The sequence below is a fragment of the Oncorhynchus nerka genome, linkage group LG14 (genome assembly GCF_034236695.1).
Source record: "Oncorhynchus nerka isolate Pitt River linkage group LG14, Oner_Uvic_2.0, whole genome shotgun sequence".
Classification (NCBI taxonomy): domain Eukaryota; kingdom Metazoa; phylum Chordata; class Actinopteri; order Salmoniformes; family Salmonidae; genus Oncorhynchus; species Oncorhynchus nerka.
In genome coordinates, this window is record NC_088409.1 from 62,589,722 (window position 1) to 62,616,763 (window position 27,042).

At 46.4% G+C, this 27,042-nt stretch overlaps 1 protein-coding gene across 3 annotated transcripts in view; it reads right to left on the minus strand.

Moving 5' to 3' along the window:
- Window positions 1-14,232: 14,232 nt before the first annotated feature.
- The window catches only part of LOC115141634 (numb-like protein), a 73,501-nt gene continuing 60,691 nt past the window's right edge, over window positions 14,233-27,042 (minus strand). For all 3 annotated transcript variants that reach the window (XM_029680685.2, XM_029680684.2, XM_029680686.2), the window contains exons 4-9: window positions 24,928-25,002; window positions 22,828-22,968; window positions 22,167-22,374; window positions 20,236-20,499; window positions 18,158-18,337; window positions 14,233-17,700 (exon numbers count right to left, since the gene is read on the minus strand). In XM_029680685.2, the coding sequence (XP_029536545.1) occupies window positions 16,712-17,700; window positions 18,158-18,337; window positions 20,236-20,499; window positions 22,167-22,374; window positions 22,828-22,968; window positions 24,928-25,002 (1,857 nt within the window). In that variant the 3' untranslated portion in view covers window positions 14,233-16,711. The remainder of the gene's footprint in view (window positions 17,701-18,157; window positions 18,338-20,235; window positions 20,500-22,166; window positions 22,375-22,827; window positions 22,969-24,927; window positions 25,003-27,042) is intronic.

Here is a 27,042-nt window from a genome sequence, read left to right on the forward strand (position 1 = left end):
CATGGCAGATAATATTCACATTTTTGATGACTTTACTATTCACATGGAAAAGTCCACAGGCCCACTCTGGCTTTCGGAGCCATCATCGATTCCAACATGTCTCCGGATCTACTCATTGCCACAGTCATACTCTGAACCTAGTTTTGTCCCGTGGAATAAATGTTGTGCATCTTAATATTTGTTCTCACAATCCTGGACTATCGGACCACCATTTTATTACGTTTGCAATCGCAACAAACAATCTGCTCCGACACCAACCAAGAATCATCAAAAGTCGTGCTATAAATTCTCGGACAACCCAAAGATTCCTAGATGCCCTTCCAGACTCCCTCCGCCTACCAAAGGACGTCAGAGTACAAAAATCAGTTAACCACCTAACTGAGGAAATCAATTTAGCCTTGCGCAATACCCTAGATGCAGTCGCACCCCTAAAAACAAAAGACATTTGTCATAAGAAACTAGCTCCCTGTTATACAGAAAATACCCCAGCTCTGAAGCAAGCTTCCAGAAAATTGGAACGGAAATGGTGCCACACCAAACTGGAAGTCTTCTGACTAGCTTGGAAGACAGTACCGTGCAGTATCGAAGAGCCCTCACTGCTGCTCGATCATCCTATTTTTCCAACTTAATTGAGGAAAATAAGAACAATCCAAAATGTATTTTTGAAACTGTCGCAAAGCTAACTAAAAAGCAGCATTCCCCAAGAGAGGGTGGCTTTCACTTCAGCAGTGATAAATTCATGAACTTCTTTCATCATTAGAAAGCAAATTACGGACTCCTCTGTGTAAATCTGCGTATTCAAAAAGCAAAGCTCTACAGCGGAGATTGCAGTATCTGTCCATAGGACCACTTTAAGCCGTACACTCCACAGAGCTGGGCTTTACGGAAGAGTGGCCAGAAAAAAAGCCATTGCTTAAAGAAAAAAATAAGCAAACACATTTGGTGTTCGCCAACAGGCATGTGGGAGACTCCCCAAACATATGCAAGAAGGTGTTCTGGTCAGATAAGACTAAAATTTAGCTTTTCGGCCATCAAGGAAAACGTTATGTCTGGCCAAACCCAACACCTCTCATCACCCCGAGAACACCATCTCCACAGTGAAGCATGGTAGAGGCAGCATCAGGCTGTGAGGATGTTTTTCATCAGCAGGGACAGGGAAACTGGTCAGAATTGAAAGAATGATGGATGGCGCTAAATACAGGGAAATTCTTGAGGGAAACCTGTTTCAGTCTTCCAGAGATTTGAGACTGGGATGGAGGTTCACCTTCCAGCAGGATAATGACCCTAAGCATACTTGAGTGGTTTAAGGGGAAACATTTAAATGTCTTGGCATGGCCTTGTCAAAGCCCAGACCTCAATCCAATTGAGAATATGTGGTATGACTTAAAGATTGCTGTACACCAGCGGAACCCATCCAACTTGAAGGAGCTGGAACAGTTTTGCATTAGTACAACGGTTTGATTTGTCTAATCTTAGCAATTTCTTCTTAGCTAGCTACATAGCCGTCATTGTATCAAAGATAATAGCGTAATTATCGTATTTCGTCGTCCTAACGTAGTCTACACTGCTATCTGCCCAGCAGCTAGCTAGCTAGCCAGCTAGCAAACGTCCACCATCTACCGAATAGCAGCACTGTAGAAACTATTACACTCAACTGAACGACTTGATTAGTGTAGTGTTAGCTAGCTACATAGTTGTCTTTGCTGTCTTCGTATCCAAGATAATTGTGTAGTTTAGAGTGTGTAGTTTTAGAGTGATTATCTTAATTTACCGAGGTTAGCTAGCCAGCTATTTGTCGTCCTTAACGTAGGAGACACTGCTAGCTAGCCAACAGCTAGCCAACGTCTACCGAATAGAACTTCCGCACTCAACAACCCGGTCGCATTCCGCTTCGCTCCACAGGTAGTATCACATTTTCATTTTCATTTCATTACAGTACAACGGTTTGATTTGTTTGATCGTAGCTAGCTACATAGCTAGCTACATAGCCGTCTTTGTATCAAAGATAATTGTGTAGTCTAGAGCGATTTTCTAGGTTAGCTAGCCAGCTATTGTCGTTCTTTTAACGCAACGTAACGTAATCAACACTGCTAGCTAGCCAGCTAGCCCCGAATAGCAGCACTGTATAAACTATTACACTCAACGGAACGACTTGATTTGTGTAGTGTCAACAACGCAGCCACTGCCAGCTAGCCTACAAAGTCAACAACGCAGCCACTGCCAGCTAGCCTACTTCAGCAGTACTGTATCATTTTAATCATTTTAGTCAATAAGATTCTTGCTACGTAAGCTTAACTTTCTGAACATTCGAGACGTGTAGTCCACTTGTCATTCCAATCTCCTTTGCATTAGCGTAGCCTCTTCTGTAGCCTGTCAACTATGTGTCTGTCTATCCCTGTTCTCTCCTCTCTGCACAGACCATACAAACGTTCCACACCGCGTGGCCGCGGCCACCCTAATCTGGTGGTCCCAGCGCACGACCCACGTGGAGTTCCAGGTCTCCGGTAGCCTCTGGAACTGCCGATCTGCGGCCAACAAGGCAGAGTTCATCTCAGCCTATGCCTCCCTCCAGTCCCTCGACTTCTTGGCACTGACGGAAACATGGATCACCACAGATAACACTGCTACTCCTACTGCTCTCTTCGTCCGCCCACGTGTTCTCGCACACCCCGAGAGCTTCTGGTCAGTGGGGTGGTGGCACCGGGATCCTCATCTCTCCCAAGTGGTCATTCTCTCTTTCTCCCCTTACCCATCTGTCTATCGCCTCCTTTGAATTCCATGCTGTCACAGTTACCAGCCCTTTCAAGCTTAACATCCTTATCATTTATCGCCCTCCAGGTTCCCTCGGAGAGTTCATCAATGAGCTTGATGCCTTGATAAGCTCCTTTCCTGAGGACGGCTCACCTCTCACAGTTCTGGGCGACTTTAACCTCCCCATGTCTACCTTTGACTCATTCCTCTCTGCCTCCTTCTTTCCACTCTTCTCCTCTTTTGACCTCACCCTCTCACCTTCCCCCTACTCACAAGGCAGGCAATACGCTCAACCTCATCTTTACTAGATGCTGTTCTTCCACTAACCTCATTGCAACTCCCCTCCAAGTCTCCGACCACTACCTTGTATCCTTTTCCCTCTCGCTCTCATCCAACACTTCCCACACTGCCCCTACTCGGATGGTATCGCGCCGTCCCAACCTTCGCTCTATCTCCCCCGCTACTCTCTCCTCTTCCATCCTATCATCTCTTCCCTCTGCTCAAACCTTCTCCAACCTATCTCCTGATTCTGCCTCCTCAACCCTCCTCTCCTCCCTTTCTGCATCCTTTGACTCTCTATGTCCCCTATCCTCCAGGCCGGCTCGGTCCTCCCCTCCCGCTCCGTGGCTCGACGACTCATTGCGAGCTCACAGAACAGGGCTCCGGGCAGCCGAGTGGAAATGGAGGAAAACTCGTCAAACGACACCGCTGGTTCTGCTCACACTGCCCTATCCTGTGCTCTGACCTCTTTCTCCCCTCTCTCTCCAGATGAAATCTCGCGTCTTGTGACGGCCGGCCGCCCAACAACCTGCCCGCTTGACCCTATCCCCTCCTCTCTTCTCCAGACCATTTCTGGAGACCTTCTCCCTTACCTCACCTCGCTCATCAACTCATCCCTGACTGCTGGCTACGTCCCTTCCATCTTCAAGAGAGCGAGAGTTGCACCCCTTCTGAAAAAACCTACACTCGATCCCTCCGATGTCAACAACTACAGACCAGTATCCCTTCTTTCTTTTCTCTCCAAAACTCTTGAACGTGCCGTCCTTGGCCAGCTCTCCCGCTATCTCTCTCAGAATGACCTTCTTGATCCAAATCAGTCAGGTTTCAAGACTAGTCATTCAACTGAGACTGCTCTTCTCTGTATCACGGAGGCGCTCCGCACTGCTAAAGCTAACTCTCTCTCCTCTGCTCTCATCCTTCTAGACCTATCGGCTGCCTTCGATACTGTGAACCATCAGATCCTCCTCTCCACCCTCTCCGAGTTGGGCATCTCCGGCGCGGCCCACGCTTGGATTGCGTCCTACCTGACAGGTCGCTCCTACCAGGTGGCGTGGCGAGAATCTGTCTCCTCACCACGTGCTCTCACCACTGGTGTCCCCAGGGCTCTGTTCTAGGCCCTCTCCTATTCTCGCTATACACCAAGTCACTTGGCTCTGTCATAACCTCACATGGTCTCTCCTATCATTGCTATGCAGACGACACACAATTAATCTTCTCCTTTCCTCTTCTGATGACCAGGTGGCGAATCGCATCTCTGCATGTCTGGCAGACATATCAGTGTGGATGACGGATCACCACCTCAAGCTGAACCTCGGCAAGACGGAGCTGCTCTTCCTCCCGGGAAGGACTGCCCGTTCCATGATCTCGCCATCACGGTTGACAACTCCATTGTGTCCTCCTCCCAGAGCGCTAAGAACCTTGGCGTGATCCTGGACAACACCCTGTCGTTCTCAAATAACATCAAGGCGGTGGCCCGTTCCTGTAGGTTCATGCTCTACAACATCCGCAGAGTACGACCCTGCCTCACACAGGAAGCGGCGCAGGTCCTAATCCAGGCACTTGTCATCTCCCGTCTGGATTACTGCAACTCGCTGTTGGCTGGGCTCCTGCCTGTGCCATTAAACCCCTACAACTCATCCAGAACGCCGCAGCCCGTCTGGTGTTCAACCTTCCCAAGTTCTCTCACGTCACCCCGCTCCTCCGCTCTCTCCACTGGCTTCCAGTTGAAGCTCGCATCCGCTACAAGACCATGGTGCTTGCCTACGGAGCTGTGAGGGGAACGGCACCTCAGTACCTCCAGGCTCTGATCAGGCCCTACACCCAAACAAGGGCACTGCGTTCATCCACCTCTGGCCTGCTCGCCTCCCTACCACTGAGGAAGTACAGTTCCCGCTCAGCCCAGTCAAAACTGTTCGCTGCTCTGGCCCCCAATGGTGGAACAAACTCCTCACGACGCCAGGACAGCGGAGTCAATCACCACCTTCCGGAGACACCTGAAACCCCACCTCTTTAAGGAATACCTAGGATAGGATAAAGTAATCCTTCTCACCCCCCCTTAAAAGATTTAGATGCACTATTGTAAAGTGGCTGTTCCACTGCATGTCATAAGGTGAATGCACCAATTTGTAAGTCGCTCTGGATAAGAGCGTCTGCTAAATGACTTAAATGTAATGTAAATGTAAAAAATGGGCAAAAATCCCAGTGGCTAAATGTGCCAAGCTTATAGAGACATACCCAAGAGACTTGCAGCTGTAATTGCTGGCTCTACAAAGTTTTGACCTTGGGGGGGGTGTATAATTATACACGCTCAAGTTTTCTATTTTTTTTTGCTTTATTTCTTGTTTGTTTCACAATAAAAAATATTTTGCATCTTCAAAGTGGTAGGCAATGTTGTGTAAATCAAATGATAAAAACACCCCCAAAAAAATCTATTTTAATTCCAGGTTGTAAGGCAACAAAATAGGAAAAATGCCAAGGGGGGTGATTACTTTCGCAAGCCACTGTATACAGTGGGGCAAAAAAGTATTTAGTCAGCCAACAATTGTGCAAGTTTTCCCACTTAAAAAGATGAGGCCTGTAATTTTCATCATAGGTACACTTCAACTATGACAGACAAAATGAGAAAGAAATTCCAGAAAATCACATTGTAGGATTTTTTATGAATTTATTTGCAAATTATGGTGGAAAATAAGTATTTGGTCAATAACAAAAGTTTATCTCAAAACTTTGTTATATACCCTTTGTTGGCAATGATACAGGTCCAAAGTTTTCACACACTGTTGCTGGTATTTTGGCCCATTCCTCCATGCAGATCTCCTCTAGAGCAGTGATGTTTTGGGGCTGTTGCTGGGCAACACGGACTTTCAACTCCCTCCAAAGATTTTCTATGGGGTTGAGATCTGGAGACTGGCTAGGCCACTTCAGGACCTTGAAATGCTTCTTACGAAGCCACTCCTTCAATGCCTGGGCGATGTGTTTGGGATCATTGTCATGCTGAAAGACCCAGCCACGTTTCATCTTCAATGCCCTTGCTGATGGAAGGAGGTTTTCACTCAAAATCTCACGATACATGGCCCCATTCATTCTTTCCTTTACACGGATCAGTCGTCCTGGTCCCTTTGCAGAAAAACAGCCCCAAAGCATGATGTTTCCACCCCCATGCTTCACAGTAGGTATGGTGTTCTTTGGATGCAACTCCAAACACGACGAGTTGAGTTTTTACCAAAAAGTTATATTTTGGTTTCATCTGACCATATGACATTCTCCCAATCTTCTTCTGGATCATCCAAATGCTCTCTAGCAAACTTCAGACGGGCCTGGACATGTACTGGCTTAAGCAGGGGGACACGTCTGGCACTGCAGGATTTGAGTCCCTGGCGGCGTAGTGTGTTACTGATGGTAGGCTTTGTTACTTTGGTCCCAGCTCTCTGCAGGTCATTCACTAGGTCCCCCAGTGTGGTTCTGGGATTTTTGCTCACCGTTCTTGTGATCATTTTGACCCCACGGGGTGACATCTTGCGTGGAGCCCCAGATCGAGGGAGATTATCAGTGGTCTTGTATGTCTTCCATTTCCTAATAATTGCTCCCACAGTGGATTTCTTCAAACCAAGCTGCTTACCTATTGCAGATTCAGTCTTCCCAGCCTGGTGCAGGTCTACAATTTTGTTTCTGGTGTCCTTTGACCGCTCTTTGGTCTTGGCCATAGTGGAGTTTGGAGTTTGACTGTTTGAGGTTGTGGACAGGTGTATTTTATACTGATAATTAATACAGGTAACGAGTGGAGGACAGAGGAGCCTCTTAAAGAAGAAGTTACAGGTCTGTGAGAGCCAGAAATCTTGCTTGTTTGTAGGTGACCAAATACTTATTTTCCACCATAATCTGCAAATAAATTAATTAAAAATCCTACAATGTGATTTTCTGGATTTTTTTCCCTCATTTTGTCTGCCATAGTTGAAGTGTACTTATGATGAAAATTACAGGCCTCTCTCATCTTTTTAAGTGGGAGACCTTGCACAATTGGTGGCTGACTAAATACTTTTTTGCCCCACTGTATGTAATCTCATATACAATACCAGTCAAAAGTTTGGACACACCTACTCATTCAAGGGTTTTTCTTTATTTGTACTATTTTTCACATTGTAGAATAATAGTGAAGACATCAAAACTATGAAATAACACATATGGAATCACGTAGTAACCAAAAAAGTGTTAAACAAATCAAAACAAACTCAGCATAAAATAAATGTTTTCTCACTGTCAACTGAGTTTATTTTCAGCAAACTTAACATGTGTAAATATTTGTATGAACTTAGGATTCAACAACTGAGACATAAACTGAACAAGTTCCACAGACATGTGACTGACAGAAATGGAATAATGTGTCCCTGAACAACGGGGGGTCAAAATCAAAAGTAACAGTCAGTATCTGGTGTGGCCACCAGCTGCATTACGTACTGCAGTGAATCTCCTCCTCATACCCACTCTTCCACAAAGGCACCTGCAAGTTCCCGGACATTTCTGGGGGGAATGACCCTAGCCCTCACCCTCCAATCCAACAGGTCCCAGACGTGCTCAATGGGATTGAGATCTGGGCTCTTCGCTGGCCATGGCAGAACACTGACATTCCTGTCTTGCAGGGAATCATGCACAGAACGAGCAGTATGGCTGGTGGCACTGTCATGCTGAAGGGTCATGTCAGGATGAGCCTGCAGGGAGGGTACCACATGAGGGAGGAGAATGTCTTCCGTGTAATGCACAGTGTTGAGATTGCCTGCAATGACAACAAGTTCAGTCCGACCATGACGGACCCTCCACCTCCAAATTGATCCCACTCCAGAGTACAGGCCTCGATGTAATGCTCATTCCTTCAACGATAAACGCGAATCTGACCACCACTCCTGTTGAGACAACACCGCAACGTGTCAGTGAAGAACACTTTTTGCCAGTCCTGTCTGGTCCAGCGATGGTGGGTTTGTGCTCATAGGCAACGTTGTTGCCGGTGTTGTCTGGTGAGAACCTTCCTTACAACAGGCCTACAAGCCCTCAGTCCAGCCTCTCTCAGCCTATTGCGGACAGTCAGAGCACTGATGGAGGGATTGTGCGTTCCTGGTGTAACTCGGGCAGTTGTTGTTGCCATCCTGTACCTGTTCCGCAGGTGCGATGTTCGGATGTACCGATCCTTTGCAGGTGTTGTTACACGTGGTCTGCCCTTGCGAGGACGATCAGCTGTCTGTCCTGTCTCCCTGTAGCGCTGTGTTAGGTATCTCACAGTACGGACATTGAAATGTATTGCCCTGGCCACATCTGCACTCCTCATGCCTCCTTGCAGCATTCCTAAGGCATGTTTACGCAGATGAGCAGGGACCCTGGGCATCTTTCTTTTGGTGTTTTTCAGAGTCAGCAGAAAGGTCTCTTTAGTGTCCTAAGTTTTCATAATTGTGACCTTAATTGCCTACGGTCTGTAAGCTGTTAGTGTCTTAGCGACCGTTCCACAGGTGCATGTTCATTAATTGTTTATGGTTCATTGAACAAGCATGGGAAACAGTGTTTAAACCCTTTACAACGAAGATCTTTGAAGTTATTTGAATTTGACAAATTATCTTTGAAAGACAGGGTCCTGATAAAGGGTTTCTTTTTCTTCTGAGTTTATATTTTAGATTCTTCAAAGTAGCCACCCTTTGCCTTGATGACAGCTTTGCACACTGTTGGCATTCTCTCATCTAGCTCCACCTGGAATGATTTTCCAACAGTCTTTAAGGAGTTCCCACATATGCTGAGCACTTGTTGGCTGCTTTTCCTTCACTCTTCGGTCCGACTCATCCCAAACCATCTCAATTGGGTTGAGGTCGGGTGATTGTGGATGTCAGGTCATCTGATGCAGCTCTCCAGCGGTCCTCGTGAGAGCCAGTTTCATCATAGCGCTTGATGTTTTTTGCAACTGCACTTGAAGAAACTTTCAAAGTTCTTGAAATTTTCCACATTGACTGACCTTCAAATGTGTTATTTCATAGTTTTGATGTCTTCACTAATATTCTACAATGTAGAAAATTTTAAAAGAAAAACTTGAATGAGTAGGTGTCCAAACCTTTGACTGGTACTGTGTGTATATATATATATATATGTGTGTGTGTGTAAATAATACATATAGCATCATTGGTTTTTCCTACACTCCTTTCTCTAACTAAGGGCACTGCTATTGTACTTTCAGATGACACCACAAGTTGCACAGCCAATCAGGAGTAGGATAGGCAAGCAGACAGACCAACAGTACTGGCTCTAGAAAGCAGTCTTACAGCAAGGTTGTCTCCATTATGTACATATAGGCCATTAGCTCTGCAATTTCTCTAGATCATTCCACCCTCAACCACCTTCTTCATAAATGTCAGGTCAAGTTAGAAGGAATTGAATTGCATAAGAACTGATGTGATGTCTGGTTAAGCTGTAGAAAACCAGCCACAGTGGAGTGAAGGTGTAAGAACTGACCTGGGAACATAGGTGGAGGTTCTGTTGATGGAGCGCCCTGGGCCATCGCTCTATTTCTTCCTCCGATTGGCTAGTTCCTGAAAGACCAAGGTCATGTGAAGGTGATTGATCTGTTTTTCTGTGTAGGTTTCTCTCAGGGATAACAGAGGGTGGTAATCAGACTAAGAGCCATGAAATGACAACAGCCATTTCCTTGGATCAGACCAATGACAGTATGTACATGGATTTGGCCATGAGGCGTTTCATGCCTCTCGTGGAAAACATGCCTCCTTTACAGAAGGAACACATTCTTACCCTCTATTCCCATGTAAAGACGAGACATAAACAGGAAATGTGCTACAGATTGATTAGGAATATGGAGTAGCTTACAACTAGGTATATTTTGACAACAACGGTCTCATAGGTTTAGCATTGTGGCAGGGTTGGGGTCAATTGGAATCGAAGTCAGCCAATTCAGAAAGTCAATTCCAATTCCGATTCAATAATTGAATAAAGGGCTTATATTTCCAATGACTTCTCAATAAACTGAAATGGAGAACCTACTGTGTATCAAAAGTTGTTTACATTTTAGAAATGTAAATGTAAATCACTTCCTGAATTGACTGACTGTAGCATAATGTAGGCAGAGGAAGGTCGAAGGTCAGAAATACAGCACCTGATCACCTACTGTATATCCATTATGGTCTAAAAGAGTCTGGATTAAGATAAAATACTGGATTAAATGAACCTGAACCAGCATGAAGTTTACATTGATCTTGATGTATGGTTCTGTTCTACTAATCCATTAGTGGCATTGTGATTAGTAGGATGGTTCAGTGAGCAGGATAGCAGGGATCTAAGGCTGCGTTTACACAGGCAGCTGAGTTCTGATATTTCTTTCACTAATCACATCGGATCTTTTCACATTTCACATGCCCCCGGAGCACCACCCGACCCTTAATGTATGACGTGGCACATTGCAGGTGCGGCTCACTGTGATGTGTGAGTTCTGGAGCATAATGGAGAGGTGATAGGGCCTATATTATATTATACTATGACGGGAGAAATTAAATGCGCACACAACCAAACACACACACACAGCAACAATTCCTACTCCAACTACTTCATTTTATCAATGGGACTATAAATGTGGACATAAGACAGAGTTAACCTGCTGGAGGATATGGGACAAAAGAGATTCCTATTTTAGATGACGCTCTTACAATGACTAATGCAAAATGGATCAGTTGTGTAATGCGCAATAATCATTTCTCGCCACTAGGTGGAGGTACATCAACAGAAATGTCATTCTCTGCCTGCAGCGTCAAAACGCAGTGGCTGACAAAGTGACAGTGATTGGACAGTGATTTCTCGAAGTAGGCAGCCGAGCCACTATGGCCTAGATATCTACTGATATCATTGAATCATAGTACGTTTTGACAGCAATGGTTAACTCAATGTAATCTTGTCTGTTTTGAATGATGACTGAAGGATGATGTACATGCCAACTGTTTATCCATGTTGGCTTACTGTAATACATGACTCCCATGTAGAAGCAGGCAGCATGAGATCAGGATGGCAGATTGCAGATTAAACACACTAGTGATGACCCTTACTGCATCACGTAATGTACAGGAGCTTTGAACAATTGCATAACGTCTTGCATCTGTTGTGTACACAGATTTAGACGGCAGTGAAGGGGGTGGAAAAATCTAAGCATTACGTTCAAATGTAGTCGGGCATCTGTTCCAACTATGGAAGTCTATTTTATTCCCAATGATGGTCATAAACGGTAATCCCCTGTTGGAATAGGTTAGTTGTATGTATATTGTCAGTTCCACATACTGTGGACTACCCATATTGGTCTATGGGTAGTCTACGTGGACATCATGTCCTCCCTAGGACACCCTAACAGCTATCAGGCTTGGTATTTATGAATGACAGCTGCTGGCAGGGGTTGGTAGGAGCTGGCAAGGGATGAAATGGCGCCAATGCGGTTGGGCAGTGCCAAGGCCCCAGTCAGAGCTCCAGGTTTGGGCACAATGGTGGGGAAAAGAGTGGGAGGGGTGAGGAAAAAGCACTGAGTATCCAACCAGCCAGGCCTCATAGGCAACAACATCAACCAACCTTCTAGAATGGTGGAAGGTGTGTGTGTGTGTGTGTGTGTGTGTGTGTGTGTGTGTGTGTGTGTGTGTGTGTGTGTGTGTGTGTGTGTGTGTGTGTGTGTGTGTGTGTGTGTGTGTGTGTGTGTGTGTGTGTGTGTGTGTGTGTGTGTGTGTGTGTGTGTGTGTGTGTGTGTGTGTGTGTGTGTGTGTGTGTGTGTGTGTGTGAGAGAGAGAGTGGGTTGGTAGGGTGCGTGCACATGTAAGCGTGTGTGTGTGCAAGTACATGTGCAAACATGCTTGCGTTCGTTTACATGTGTGCCTGTGTGTGTGTTTTGACATTTGAGGTTGCTTGGGGCCAACCGACTTCAAACCACCATTTTTACACAGAAGATAAAGGATTCTTTAAGCAACATAATAAATGTTAAAATACATCATTCATATGTTCAAATGACCTTGTTGAATGACTGTACGTGTGAGAACAATGGACTCTGAACTGATCGATGTCTAAACGTATGTAATGAATCTACTTAATCACCTCCCTCACCTCAAGGACTTTAAAGGTCACGTGCGAGCGCTTACATTTCACATCCATAGCAATTACCAACGTGATTCTAACGGTGGTAAAGCCACTTTTAACAGATGTGATCTGGAAACAGACGTGCCACAGTATCCATGCACCAATCTTAAAAACACCAGAAACAATAGCAGTGAACGTATTATCTGCTCATTCCACTATCTGGGTAAGAGCTATTACACAAACATGATTACTGATTCTGATTCTTCTATCACATACTGCCATCACACCCTCACTGCACTGTGTGACGCACCAGATGGGAAAGCAGATAAAAAATGATTGCATAAAATTGCACTGTTTTTTATTGTTTAGGGGTTTGTTTTAATGAATGACTTTAGGGGATTATGAACCCATCTCATTAAATGCAGGGATTCATTTTCAGACACCTGGGCCCGTAGTCATAAAGCATCTCGGGGTCGGAGTGCTGATCTAGGATCAGGTCTCCCTGTCTATGTAATCTGATCCATAATGATCTAAAAGGAGAAACTGAGGCTAGATCAGCACTCTTACTCTGAGACGCTTTATGAATATGGGCCCTGCAGTAGAGCATGTTCATAATAGAAACAGTGAGAAGTCTTAGATGACAGCTTCTCCTCAGGCCAGACAGACACCACTAGGATTTGGCCTACATGTGAGCACATTAGTCTGCTTTATTATTTCTAGCACCATTCTTTCCTTATGGCAGTTTCATTTATATACGCATCACGCTTTTTCTGCCTACTCTGGCAGTTTTGGGGTGTTTATAAATGACCCTTTCACTGCTGTGTCCATGGCAACCCATTTCCCTTGCACTGTGCTGTAGTAGTGGGGCCTGTCCTCGTTCTGTCTCTCTCTCTGACTGTGTCTTTGTTGTGTTTCCTGTTGTCCCGATTCTTCCTCAGCGCTGCAGTGAGCAGTTGGGGAAAGACAATGGCGAGAGAGTTAGTACTAAAATGACTCAAGTGTTCTGTGGCTGTCCTCTTTTTCATGGCCCTTGGGGAAGAAAAGGGGCCTTGTCTGGTCGCATTAGCGGCCAGAGCTTTTGTCAAGACACTGGAGAAGGCTGCTCGGGCTGCTCTGCGAGTCCTGTGAACAGCTCTGCGAGTCCTGTGAACAGCGGTAGAGTCCTGTGAACAGCTCTGCGAGTCCTGTGAACAGCGGTAGGAGTCCTGTGAACAGCGGTAAGAGTCCTGTGAACAGCTCTGCGAGTCCTGTGAACAGCGGTAGAGTCCTGTGAACAGCGGTAGAGTCCTGTGAACAGCTCTGCGAGTCTTGTGAACAGCGGTAGAGTCCTGTGAACAGCTCTGCGAGTCCTGTGAACAGCGGTAGAGTCCTGTGAACAGTGGTAGAGTCCTGTGAACAGCGGTAGAGTCCTGTGAACAGCTCTGCGAGTCCTGTGAACAGCGGTAGAGTCCTGTGAACAGCGGTAGAGTCCTTTGAACAGCGGTAGAGTCCTGTGAACAGCTCTGCGAGTCCTGTGAACAGCTCTGCGAGTCCTGTGAACAGGGGTAGAGTCCTGTGAACAGCGGTAGAGTCCTGTGAACAGCTCTGCGAGTCCTGTGAACAGTGGTAGATTTCCTGTGAACAGCGGTAGAGTCCTGTGAACAGCGGTAGAGTCCTGTGAACAGCTCTGCGAGTCCTGTGAACAGCGGTAGAGTCCTGTGAACAGCGGTAGAGTCCTGTGAACAGCGGTAGAGTCCTGTGAACAGCGGTAGAGTCGGCAAGCGTAGTCAATGCGTTCAATAAGAGAGAACTCTTCAACGCTTTACTCCAAGACTTTCAGGGCAAACAGTAGGTTTGAGATGTTTTTTAAATACAACTACGGAGATCTTTTACTTCATTTAATGACTGGTGCTGTTCAACTGTTGACCATCTTTAGAAGTAGACAGTTGACATGAGTGTTTTTTTATGCCAATGGTACATGCATCACCGTTGGCACAGGGTGCGGATACATTTGATCTATTAGTACTGGGGAAGATAAAGTTCTTATGAATTGGTGGGGATAAGACAGGTACATGACCTGCATTGGGAGAAAGGGAGGGAGAGCACGATACAGAATGCAAAAAAACACAGACACCAACACAAGTTTAATATTATATTATTTATTTATCTTTGTACAATGTAATTACAATACAAATATGTAGGTTTAAATACAAAATTCTGTAAATAAAGAACAAAAATAAACTCCACTGGTTTGTTATCACTACACTATGGTTTACAATCAAGTTTAGGAGGTCATTTAGTTTCTTATTCTGAACGTCATTAACCTACATTTTAGAGGGCGTGTAAATAACGGGAATTTAACGAAATGAAAACAGCAATTTCATGAATGACTACGTTTTTTTCTCTTAAAAGGTGGGGAGAGAATACATTTAGAAAATCGATTTGTCTAAATGAGCAAAAACATGGGCCCCTCACTGGTGATTTATATCTTTGCGAAAGCGAATGGATGTCAGCCAGTATTGTGCCGCATGTAAAAATGACAAAGCCTGATTGGCCGAGGAGTCCTAAGGAGTTAATGACCAGGAGAGCGGGATGGATGGAGCCTGTTTGTCTAGTTGTGATGTCCATTCAATAACACTGGTCCCCTGGGTCCCACTCCGTCTCACTCCCAGACACTCATGTCGTCTGGGGCAGGATCGTACATAAAGCAGTATAATGACAAATAGCATAAAGCATCCCATCGAAGCACATGCGTTTGCCCCGCCTTGACCTGCCAATGGAAGTCCTGCCAAGTGGGCTAAAATTCCAATATGGGGTTGTAGCTATAGTATACTGCATATTTATTGTCTTTGTGTGTTTCAACTAAAGTTCACGGAAGGAAATGCTTGCCTCTTTTGAGATTACGATCAAACAGTAAAGTATTGTTTCTGCGGAGCGCTAAATGCATGGTGACTATAACTCTAACAGAAGTGCCTTTGTTTGGGAGCAGTGAAAGGAGTTTAAAGGAATGAAACAACCAGTCTGTTTAACGTACTGTTTTGCCTGTATGGTATTTGATTAATCCAATCTTCTTTCATCTTTTCTCAGTTCACCACAGCCTTTCAATAGTCCACATCCTCAAACTCATTCTCACATGCCCTCGTTCTCTCAGTCTAACTTTCACCTTCTCCACCCCCCCCCCCCCCGACTAACCGTGTCACTTTAATGTCTTTGTTTTCCCTCTACAAAGATGGATGCCTTCCTCTGTCTGTTTAAAGTGGTGAATGACTCATCACTTCCTCTAGCCATCTTTACTCAGCCTGGTAGACCACACACTGCAGGTGCCATAACTTCTGCCCGTCACAATGGCCTCAAGACAAGAGCCTGGATCCAGAAGCCTCTCTACAAACGGACTGTAGTCCCATTATGTCAGAAGTGCAGCTTGACCCAGCCCACTGGGCACACACCGATTGAATCAACGTTGTATATACGTCATTTCTAGGAAATTGCATTGAAGCATCGTGGAATAGACATTGAATTGACGTCTGTGCCTATAGGGAGGCACTACTTTTGCCCAAGGCCCTATATGGGAATAGGGTGCCATTTCAAAGGCAGCCCCCAGTGACAAAAAAAACATAACTCACCCCAAACATACCCTCTTTATCTTACGAAGTGCTCAAGATCTCCCATCCCTAATCTCTTAAATCTTAGGCTCAACACTTCCAAATAGACTCTCATAGTGTTGACTGACTACACTCGTACGGGGGTGACTACTACCATGTTTTAGAATATAATGCGAATCAACCAACCAACTTGGAATGTGCCGCACTATTTGGACCCTTTCCAGAATGTTCTAGGGTTCTAGTGTGTCTGCCCTGCAGGTGGAGTGGCACTGGGACAGAGGGGTGAGATCACCATGGTGATTTAGCTAACGGTGACTCATTTGGGTTGAGTAAGCAAATTGACGGTTATACATGGATTGGTAATAAATAGAGGGTGAAAAAAGCATGCTATTTACACTTGTTTCCAACCTCTCGTTTCATGACTCACTCGCTCTCTTTGCTCTCTCCGCTGACACAGTTGCAGCTGCTAGTTATTTTCCTCCTCTTTCCAGTTCCACACAAATAAATACAGGGAGAAACAACAATGTGAAACTATAACAGGTTAAAAGCTAAGTAAAAATCATAAATATAACCATTTTGGCAATCAAACTGTCTGTCACTCTTATTGGTCGACGCCTCCTTTGTGGTCTCCACCATCGATTTGTGTCATTGGCTAGTCAACCAGGGCCTTTGCTGTGCTTGGGTACCATCAACATAATCTCTCTCAGTGTCTCATCTCAGTGTCATGTGATGTATCCATATTCTCTGGCTCTTCCATAGATCCCCACGTAGAACATGATTGCTAGAAATCCCAGGGAATGCATCGCGAGGAACCCCATACACAGTCATCATGTCCCCCCTTCATTCAGACCCAATTTACATCCTGGGGTCTCAACAGGGGAGGAGAAAATCAAGAAGTCGGGGAGCGACAGCATTTAGGGGCAGGGGGCTGGAGGGGGGGAGTGGAGTGGTTCATTGTGGTTGGGTGTCTGCATCATCATAGTCTATGCAGTGGCCTGACCTGGGTTAATACAGAGTTAAAGCTCGATCTCAAAGGTCTTTTGCAAGTCATTGGAGAAAGGGTTGGGCGCCGCCTTGGGTTGCAATTTGGTCTCCAGCGCGGCCCACTTTGCCTCGAAGCGATCAACCTCCTGGGCATTGGCTGGGGGCGGGTTGGCCTGCTGTGCGCCCTCCGGTGGCCAGCTGCTGCTATTGCTGCTGGTGCCGTTCTGCATGATGGTGGCGGGGGAGGTGGGAATGTTGTGGGGGAGGCCGTTGACGGTGGGATGAGCTCCGAAGGGTGGCATAGGGAACCCGCCCGGCTGGCCGGAGAAAGAGTGGCGGTGCCCGCCGGTGAGCGTGCCCATTTTGGGCCCTGTGCACATGCCCATGGAAGGCCCGCCGGTAGAGCCGCCTGCCGTGCAGAAGACATTAGCCACCATCTGGGAAGGCGTGATGCCCACCACAGGCACACTGGCGTTGGAGTACACCATGCTGTTGGCCAGGGCGGGCATGTAGGCCTGCATGGGTACAAACGCTGGCTGCAGGGGTGGCTGGTTATACAGGCTCACGGGCGCAGGAGTGGCATCAAACGCCAAGGGAAACGGCTGCATGGAAGTGGGCAGGGAGCCAGGCACCCCTGGCATGGTTGTCCCCGGCATGGATGCCCCCGTTATGGGCACACCTGACATAGGTGGGCCAGGCATAAGTGGGTTAGACATAGGTGGGCCAGGCATAAGTGGGTTAGACATAGGTGGGCCAGGCATAAGTGGGTTAGACATAGGTGGGCCAGGCATAAGTGGGTTAGACATAGGTGGCACAGACATAGCTGCGTTTGACATGGGTGGCCCTGGAATGGCAGGGGTGGGCTGGATGGGTGGCGGGGGAAGGTTGGGGGTCTGTTGCTGGGCCTTGACGGCCTGGGCCACCTCCTCCAGCCAGCGCTCAGCCTCGGAGGGCGTCCTCCTGTGTCCACTGTGGACAGGGGACTGGACCGGGGGCTCCGCCTGCACCCAGGAGGACGTGGCTGTGGGAGAGAAGCAGAGAGCAACACGTCAATCACACGTTACATCAACCCTGCTGCTGGATCTCTCTACCGCTTTACAATGACAAGCACAGAGGACACACACACATCCTATTCGGCAGCCTTTTCTGATTAGGGCCGGGATTCAATGCAAGGGTTGAGCCGACATGCGGAGCGTTTACCATGAACGGGATCTCTACAAACATCAGGGAAAGGGACTTTGAAAAGCTGCATTGCCGGCTGTTTAGTGACCTACGCTGTAGCACACCACAGAGATACACACAAATAACTGACACTTTTCATGCAAATCAGCCTTACAAGCATTAGAAGCAAATCGGCATTAGAAACATTACAAATACAAAACTCATTCCGAATGCAAAGTTGGAGTTGAGGTGTACAACACATGTTAAGCCAGACTAGAGCTCATAGAGAGAGAATGATAAGGTAGTCAATGAGTTACCTTGCAGGGGGGCGGGTGGAGGGGGGATGGCTGGGGGCACAGTGCAGCCTGGCAGGCCGTTGGGGGTGGGGTTGGAGAAGAGTTCCTCAGAGGGCCTGGTGAAGGAATGGTTGATCTGGCTGCACAGAGCGTTGATGCTGTTGTCTGCCTCGCCACACACAGACAGATCCATCTCTGGGACTACAGAGGGGGAGAAGGATTTTGAGGAGTGGCTTTCCTTTGGATGATTTGATGGCAAGATTAAAGTCTTGGGACAAACATACACTTATATAATGATATAGGATTAAAGTACATGACACCGGATGTAAACATTTCTAAGCCCTTGATTTAAATGTCATCTGTTCCCATGGTCCTATGAGGTCTTCATCATCTTTTGTACTTCAAAGTCAGAAAATAAAAGTTCCTCTGTAACACACCCAACAGGTCTGTTATTCATGCATGAGATTATCTATAGCCTAAATCCTTAGTGTAGAAAACAGAGGGAAAATCTCAACCTATAACCAGTATATAAAAAATAGCTCATCATTTGTGTAATTCCCCTTTCAGTGACCTGTCCCTGACAGAGAGAGTGAGCGAAGCCTGTGGAGAGCAGAGAGAGTTGTGGGGCCAAACAGAACCAGAGGGGTCAATGGTGGACGTAATTCCTATGGAGCGCCCGCTGCACGGTCTCTCTGTTGGGTCCTATTCATTAGGGCACAGCATAGCAAAACCTTTTGCAACAGAAAATGAAAATGGCCATTTATTATTGGACAGGTTTAAGTAGTCACTCCCTGTTTCAGACCGTTTTCTTCTGTTTGGTGCCCAATGAATGACCCTGCTTAGAATAACTACTCCAGGTGCAGATGTAGTGTCTTTCTGTCTGGAGACAGCAGTCTGAACTGCTTTGTTCTTGACAGGCCTGCCTTGTAAGGTCTCTCTTTCTGAACATTTGATTGGCCCATAGGGTTCAAAGAGGAAGGGAGAAGCTGTGGGGTTTCTCTGTGTAGTAGTGTAGTGTGTGTGTGTATGCCTGTGTGCGTGCATGCGTGTGTGAGTGTGTACATCACTGTGTGTGCATGTGTGTGCGTGTGTCTGTGTTTGTGTGTACTACAATCCCTGGATCTATGGCTGTAGAGGGACTGGTCTAGTGGAGACTATTTATAGACACATTGTTCACTGAGAGACCTGGCGGACTACTGGGGAGGGGCGAGGCGGTGAAATTAGCTGCTACTGTGTGTGTGGGTGTGTATACATGTGTCCTGTGCTTGCGTGTGTTCATGCTTGTGTGGCTTCTATTGCTGGCTAAGTGTGTGCGTGGGTGTGTGCGTGTCTTCCATGCATGCGTGGGATTCAAATAGGTACAGATCCTATTCGAAAGAGAGAATCTCTGGACACAACGCTAGTACTGCTACAGCTACGTACATGAATGTAAATAGATGTCAGGTACAATTGTGCTGCAACCATCAGAGGTGAAATGTGTGTTTATTAATGATTCAAAGCTGAGGTCTGCTCATTATAACTATAATCAACATAACTGAGAGGTTTAATCTACCTCACTACAGCAGGAACAAAAAGCTGTGTTGGGAATCCTAATTATTATACTTCAAAATAACCATTACATGGACTCAGCAATCAGCCACAGCAATCAGCCACAGCAATCAGCCACAGCAATCAGCCACAGCAATCAGCCACAGCAATCAGCCACAGCAATCAACCACAGCTTTAATAACACACTGATGATCAACTTCAGTGCTATTATGACCCCGATCAATGAATCTCTGGCTTCACTTGTTGCTGGTCAAATACTAATAATTATAAACACCACCATACTCTGTCATAAAGGTTCAGAGTTTTTCCTGACCCATGATCTGACCGGGAAAAGTCCTGAATTATCCTTGGTCAGGTCATGAAGAGAGGAAAACTTCAGGCTCTGATTGACATTAGCCTTGATTTCCAGGATTCCTCCGAGTGATGAACACAACATGGAAGTGTGGCATTGCAGGACTATGTTGTCCTAGACTGGTGAGGCTAACCACCCTTTGTCCTAGATCGTAGAATGCAGAGACTTAGCTAAGCTAACAAAAAGAGGTGAGGCTAACCTGGGTTCTTGCTCTGGAAGTCGGCGGTCTTGCGCTGCAGGTTGGAAGGCAGGTCGTTGAGGCGCAGCGAGAGCTGCCTCTTGAACGGCGAGTTCTTCCCGCTGAGGGCCGGGAAGCCCCGGAAGGAGCCCTGCCGCACCAGCTGCTCAATGGGCGCGTGGCGCCGCGGGATTGCGTGCTCCACCCCCTGCCCCACGGGCGAGGCCTCGCCCTCAGGGGGTGAGGAGGTGCCAGGGGGGATGGCTGGGATGGTACACGGGGGCTCTGGAGATTACAATTTGCTATGGTTAATGTTGGGCTACCATGACCAGGGTTAATGTTGGACTATAATGACCTGGGGTAATGTTGGACTACCATGATGTTAATGTTGGACTATAATGACCAGGGTAAATGTTGGACTACAATAACCAGGGTTAATGTTGGACTACAATAACCAGGGTTAATGTTGGACTACAATAACCAGGGTTAATGTTGGACCATAATGACCAGGGTTAATGTTGGACTACCATGACCAGGGTTAAAGTTGGACTACCATGACCTAGGTTAATGTTGGACTACCATGACCAGGGTTAATGTTGGACTACCATGACCTGGGTTAATGTTGGACTACCATGACCAGGGTTAATGTTAACCCTACCATGACCAGGGTTAATGTTGGACTACCATGACCAGGGTTAATGTTAACCCTACCATGACCAGGGTTAATGTTGGACTACCATGACCAGGGTTAATGTTGGACTATAATGACCAGGGTTATTGTTGGACTACAATGACCAGGGTTAATGTTGGACTACAATAACCAGGGTTAATTTTGGACTACAATAACCAGGGTTAATAGTGGACTACAATAACCAGGGTTAATAGTGGACTACAATAACCAGGGTTAATGGTGGACTACAATAACCAGGGTTAATGTTGGACTACAATAACCAGGGTTAATGTTGGACTATAATAACCAGGGTTAATGTTGGACTACAATAACCAGGGTTAATGTTGGACTACAATAACCAGGGTTAATGTTGGACTACAATAACCAGGGTTAATGTTGGACTATAATAACCAGGGTTAATGTTGGACTATAATAACCAGGGTTAATGTTGGACTACAATAACCAGGGTTAATGTTGGACTATAATAACCAGGGTTAATGTTGGACTATAATAACCAGGGTTAATGTTGGACTATAATAACCAGGGTTAATGTTGGACTATAATGACCAGGGTTAATGTTGGACTACAATAACCAGGGTTAATGTTGGACCATAATGACCAGGGTTAATGTTGGACTACAATAACCAGGGTTAATGTTGGACCATAATGACCAGGGTTAATGTTGGACTACAATAACCAGGGTTAATGTTGGACTATAATGACCAGGGTTAATGTTGGACTACAATAACCAGGGTTAATGTTGGACCATAATGACCAGGGTTAATGTTGGACTACAATAACCAGGGTTAATGTTGGACTACAATAACCAGGGTTAATGTTGGACCATAATGACCAGGGTTAATGTTGGACTATAATGACCAGGGTAAATGTTGGACTACAATAACCAGGGTTAATGTTGGACTACAATAACCAGGGTTAATGTTGGACTACAATAACCAGGGTTAATGTTGGACTACAATAACCAGGGTTAATGTTGGACCATAATGACCAGGGTTAATGTTGGACTACAACTAGTAACCACTACAGCCAATAACACTGATAAAGGTTACTACCTGCCAACATATAGTATATGTGTTGTTACACTTCAGAGTGATAGAGGTGAACAACAACGACGATCCACAGTGAGTGAATCCTCCTGTTATCTCTATAACACAGGCCGCATTTGACTTTCCAGTAACTTTCCAGTGATACATTAGAATGTGAGTGACAGATGTTTTTGTCTGTGTGTCTGTGCTGCTCTTCATCTCCTGATGAGACATACCTTTCTTCTTGTCCTGCAGCTGCTTCATGATGTCCTCGCGCTCGCCACCCTGCTGGCTGGACGACGTCACGCGGAACGAGCCCTCGCGCACGAAGGAGGTGCGGCTGGCGTCGAACGAGGCTGTGACGCCGCACTCCTTCTCGCGCCGCTGCTTCCTCTCCAGACAGGCGGCGAAGGCACAGCCCACGGCGTGGCTCATACGCTCGCCCTGGTGACCACAACACACCCGGTCAACACCCCTCCTCAACACCCTTTTGGTGTGTCTGTGTACGTGGGTGTATGCATGTTTGCGTGTCAGTAAAACTCTGTTATGTGTGAATGGGTACTAATACAAAAAAATACACAATTGACAAGTCTGAACATAGCCTGAAGCCAGTCAATTTCCCTACTGGAAAATGCTTTATCAAACCAGAACCATGTCTGTGAGGAATGACTTGGCACTCCGTTTTCATTCCATTATGCTATAAAAGTGGTTATCACCCTGGAGGAAATGTGGCTCAGAGTGCCAGGAGGTCACAGTCAATAGCGCTCCAAGAAGCAATTGAGATAGAGATAACCCTAGAGTAATCCTAATCTCTGGGCGAGCGATGCGGGGATTGGATTAATCTAGTCGCTGGGCCCTCTCTCTCTCTCTCTCTCTCACACACACACACACCCTCACCGAGTCCTTCAGGGCCATGAAGCAGTGGCAGATCCAGCGGCGCGTGGTGCCGTCACGGCAGATGTAGGAGAAAGCCTTGTCATAATTGCGGTCGGGCGCGCAGAAGGACACCTTCTCAATGGTCTGGTCTACGATGAGGTCCTAAAGTCAAAGAGATGACGTGTCAGAGAAGGCTGACTTGACCACGTCAGAAATGAAACATATCACACATAACATGGTAGCCTATAGAGAATGCATGTGATTAAAACACTCCTACTGAAATGTCATTATTTGGTGAGGAAAGATCATCTCCCGAGAACTAAATCTTACTAAATCTGGTTTACAGCTCTACAAAACATATTCTAAAACATGGAGAACCACTTTTTCTCTTGTTCCAGAATCTGTATCAAGCTCGTTCAGGAGTCTTGGCTAGTGACTGTAGGGAACTATAGGGTGAGGAAGGGGCCCATTCCCCCCCCGCCCCATGCCACTAGTGGCCCCTGACACCCTTTGAGTCAGAGTGGAAAACAAGAGATGAAAGGGAAATGGGGCTCATACACTCATTCAGGGACTTCCTTACACTCTTCTATCGGGGAATAGGAAGAGGGGAATGAATGAAGTGGGCAAGGAATAAATAACAGTATTTTCATTCAGAGCCAATTAGTAGATGAAGAGAGGCTGGTGGGGGAAGTGAATGTCTGGTTATGTGTGTGTGTATGTGTGTGTATGTGTGTGTGTGTGTGTGTGTGTGTGTGTGTGTGTGTGTGTGTATGTGTGTGTGTGTGTGTGTGTGTGTGTGTGTGTGTGTGTGTGTGTGTGTGTGTGTGTGTGTGTGTGTGTGTGTGTGTGTGTGTGTGTGTACGTGCGTGTGTGTATCCGTGCGTGCTGGGTTGCCTAATGGTGGATGGAGGTGAGGGGTGTGGGTTTGTGGGGGGTGGAGGATCACTCAGAGGCATGCCACTGAAAAACTGGAAGGGGGCACAGTGCTGAATCATGTCACATGGGTCAGATATGGAGGTGGAGGGAAAGGGGGCTTTCTTCTCTGTGACAGTGGTGTTCTTTGACATTGACTTTGAGAGGACCAGGAGATGGGATTTACAAGAAAGGGGGGAGGTGGAGAGATGCTGAGGGAGGATGGGGGGGGGGGTCCATTTGTCTTCTGCCACAGGAAACAAAAAAGACTGCTTAGTGGGACTGTTTCTCTCCCCCCCTTCTTTTCTCTGGCCTGAAAAGAAAGGTGGGTAATTGCACTCGCAATTAGGGGCCCCTAGCGGCCAGACAGTCCTGTCCTGAGGTGTGTGCGTGTGTTTCTGTGTGTGTTTCTGTGTGTGTTTGTCAAATAAAAATAAAACACTATGTGTGTGTGTGTGTACTGTCACCCTCCCCTACCCAAAGCCCCCTTTGACATCCATCAGTAACACATGTCAAGTGTGAAAACTCAGCAGTCCGGCCTAAAGTAAGTCTAATCTGGCCTGCGAGGATAAACACAGTCATCGGGACAGGCACGCGTTGCAGCCCTTTTGCACTGAGCCTGAAGGGTGACATCATCAATCTCAGGCCAGACTGAGAATGGCAGGTGACCTGGGAAAGGGCTGGGGGGTGGGTAAGGAGAGGCGGGAGAGCAGCAGCCGAAGGGGGGAGAAGGTGGAGGGTAGAGGGGGAGTGACTGCCAGCTTCTCGCCTGCTGAGCAGTTTTCTCTCTTTGTCTTTACGACATACTTTTCCTAATGCAGACGTAGGATCTTAATTTGAGGCAGTTTGCTACAGCAGAATAGTTATCCTGCAGCAACAGGAAATTGTAATTATAATTAATGGAAATGTTTGCAGGGGTTGATAGAATTTTTGTAAGGGAACATCAAGTCTGACATTTTAAAGCGGAAATTACAAACTTTTAGAAGCCTTTTTAAACCTCAAATATACTGCAAAGTTCTGTACACTTGCTCTGTCATACGAACTCTGGACTTACAGAGCTAGAGACCACGAGCAGGGGTATGTATCTATGGTTCCAGGCTACTGTTTCATGTTTAGCCACTGTTGACATCTGCAAGCAGACTGTGTGTGTTTGTATGTATGATTAGCACACAGGTTTATGCTATAACAGCCCTGCAGACACACTCTCACCTTGGTTTTGTCATCCACCACTCTGAGACCATCTGCGGACACCCACAGAACTGCTTTCACTGTCTTCTTCCCACTCTGTGGAGAGACAGAGAAAGAGAGAGAGAGAAGGAGAAAGAGAGAGAGGGTGGGAGAGAGAGAGAGTTTTCTGGTGTATTATAAATGCAAACTTCCTTAATAAGCACAATGTCTTGAGTAAAAACCAACTTGGATTTATACCAAAACATTGCATGACTGATCATATTTCCACCCATACAAGACTGCTCTACAAAGTTAATGAAAGTGGTGTAGGGGGTAAAATATATGACACAACTAAATCTGACTGGCAATACGTGCAGCATCAAAATTAGCAAGAAAACAAGAGAATTCTTTAACCAGGGGCGAGGCCTTTGCCAGGGTTGCAATCTCAGCCCTGCGTTCTTCAATATTTACGTCAAAGAATTGGCCACTATTCTAGACAAATCCTCAGCTCCTGGTCTAATTCTCCACAATTCAGAGGTTAAATGCCTGCTCTTCGCAGATGACCTGTGCCTACTGTCACCCGCAGCACATGGCCAACAGTGGAGCCTGGACCTGTTAGAGCAGTACTGCCAGACGTGGGCCCTGGTAGTAAACCCCAAAAATACTGAAATATTGATTTTCCAGAGAAGATCCAGATCTCAGGGAATTAGACCAAAGTTCTCAATTGGTACAAAATACAGAGTACTGCACACACTACAATTACTTAGGTTTAAAATAAGCTCAACTGGACACCTAAATGAGGCAGTGAATGAACTGAGTGAGAAAGGCAGGGCATTATATGCCATTAAAAAACTAATTCAAATTGAAATACCTATTCAAATTTGGCTAAAACAATTTGACTGTGTCATTGAACCAATTGCACTTTATGGCAGCGAGGTGTGGGGTCCACGAGATTTCACCCAATGGGACAAACACCCCATTGAAACCCTGCATGCTGAGTTCTGATTCTCCTACATGTCCAGAGGAAAACTACAAACAATGCATGCAGGGCAGAATTAGGCTAATATCCACTAATAATTCAATAAAATAAATAAAAAAGTACAATTAAGTTTTAGAAACATCTAAAATACAGCGACCCCCGCTCATATCATTACCAAGCTCTGCAATGCCAAGAGCTGAGAAGAAAAAAAGTCCCCTCATCCAGCCGGTGCTGGGGCTGAGTTCACAGACCTGTTCTACTAACACACTGGAGCCTCAGGACCCTCAATCAGCCGGTGCTGGGGCTGAGTTCACAGACCTGTTCTACTAACACACTGGAGCCTCAGGACCCTCAACCAGCCGATCCTGGGGCTGAGTTCACAGACCTGTTCTACTAACACACTGGAGCCTCAGGACCCTCAATCAGCCGGTGCTGGGGCTGAGTTCACAGACCTGTTCTACTAACACACTGGAGCCTCAGGACCCTCATCCAGCCGGTCCTGGAGCTGAGTTCACAGACCTGTTCTACTAACACACTGGAGCCTCAGGACCCTCATCCAGCCGGTCCTGGAGCTGAGTTCACAGACCTGTTCTACTAACACACTGGAGCCTCAGGACCCTCATCCAGCCGGTCCTGGAGCTGAGTTCACAGACCTGTTCTACTAACACACTGGAGCCTCAGGACCCTCATCCAGCCGGTCCTGGAGCTGAGTTCACAGACCCGTTCTACTAACACACTGGAGCCTCAGGACCAGAACATTCAATGAATCAGAATAAATCAAATTACAACACAGTCTAAACAAAACTACATGACCTATTGGGAAACACAGCACAAAGCAAAATGCAGTGCTATCTGGCCCTAAATCAATTTGGCCATGGTTACTGATCAAAACCTTGACAAAGTACAGGCTCAGCGATCACTGCCTTGCCATTGAGAAGAGTAGACAGGAAAACCTGGCTCCCTGTAGAGGAAAGGCTGTGCAACCACTGCACCACAGCAGAACCCGAGACAGAGCTGCATTTCCTGACAAAACATAAAAATATAAAACAATGAGTCATTTCCACAAATTTGAAACTCTTATTCAAGGTTTCAAAGACCTCTGATGAAAATAGGCTACCTGTCAAGTTGGGGGAGGACGCAGAGAGCTGTGGGTTGGCAGGGCACTACGCTGCTGCCTG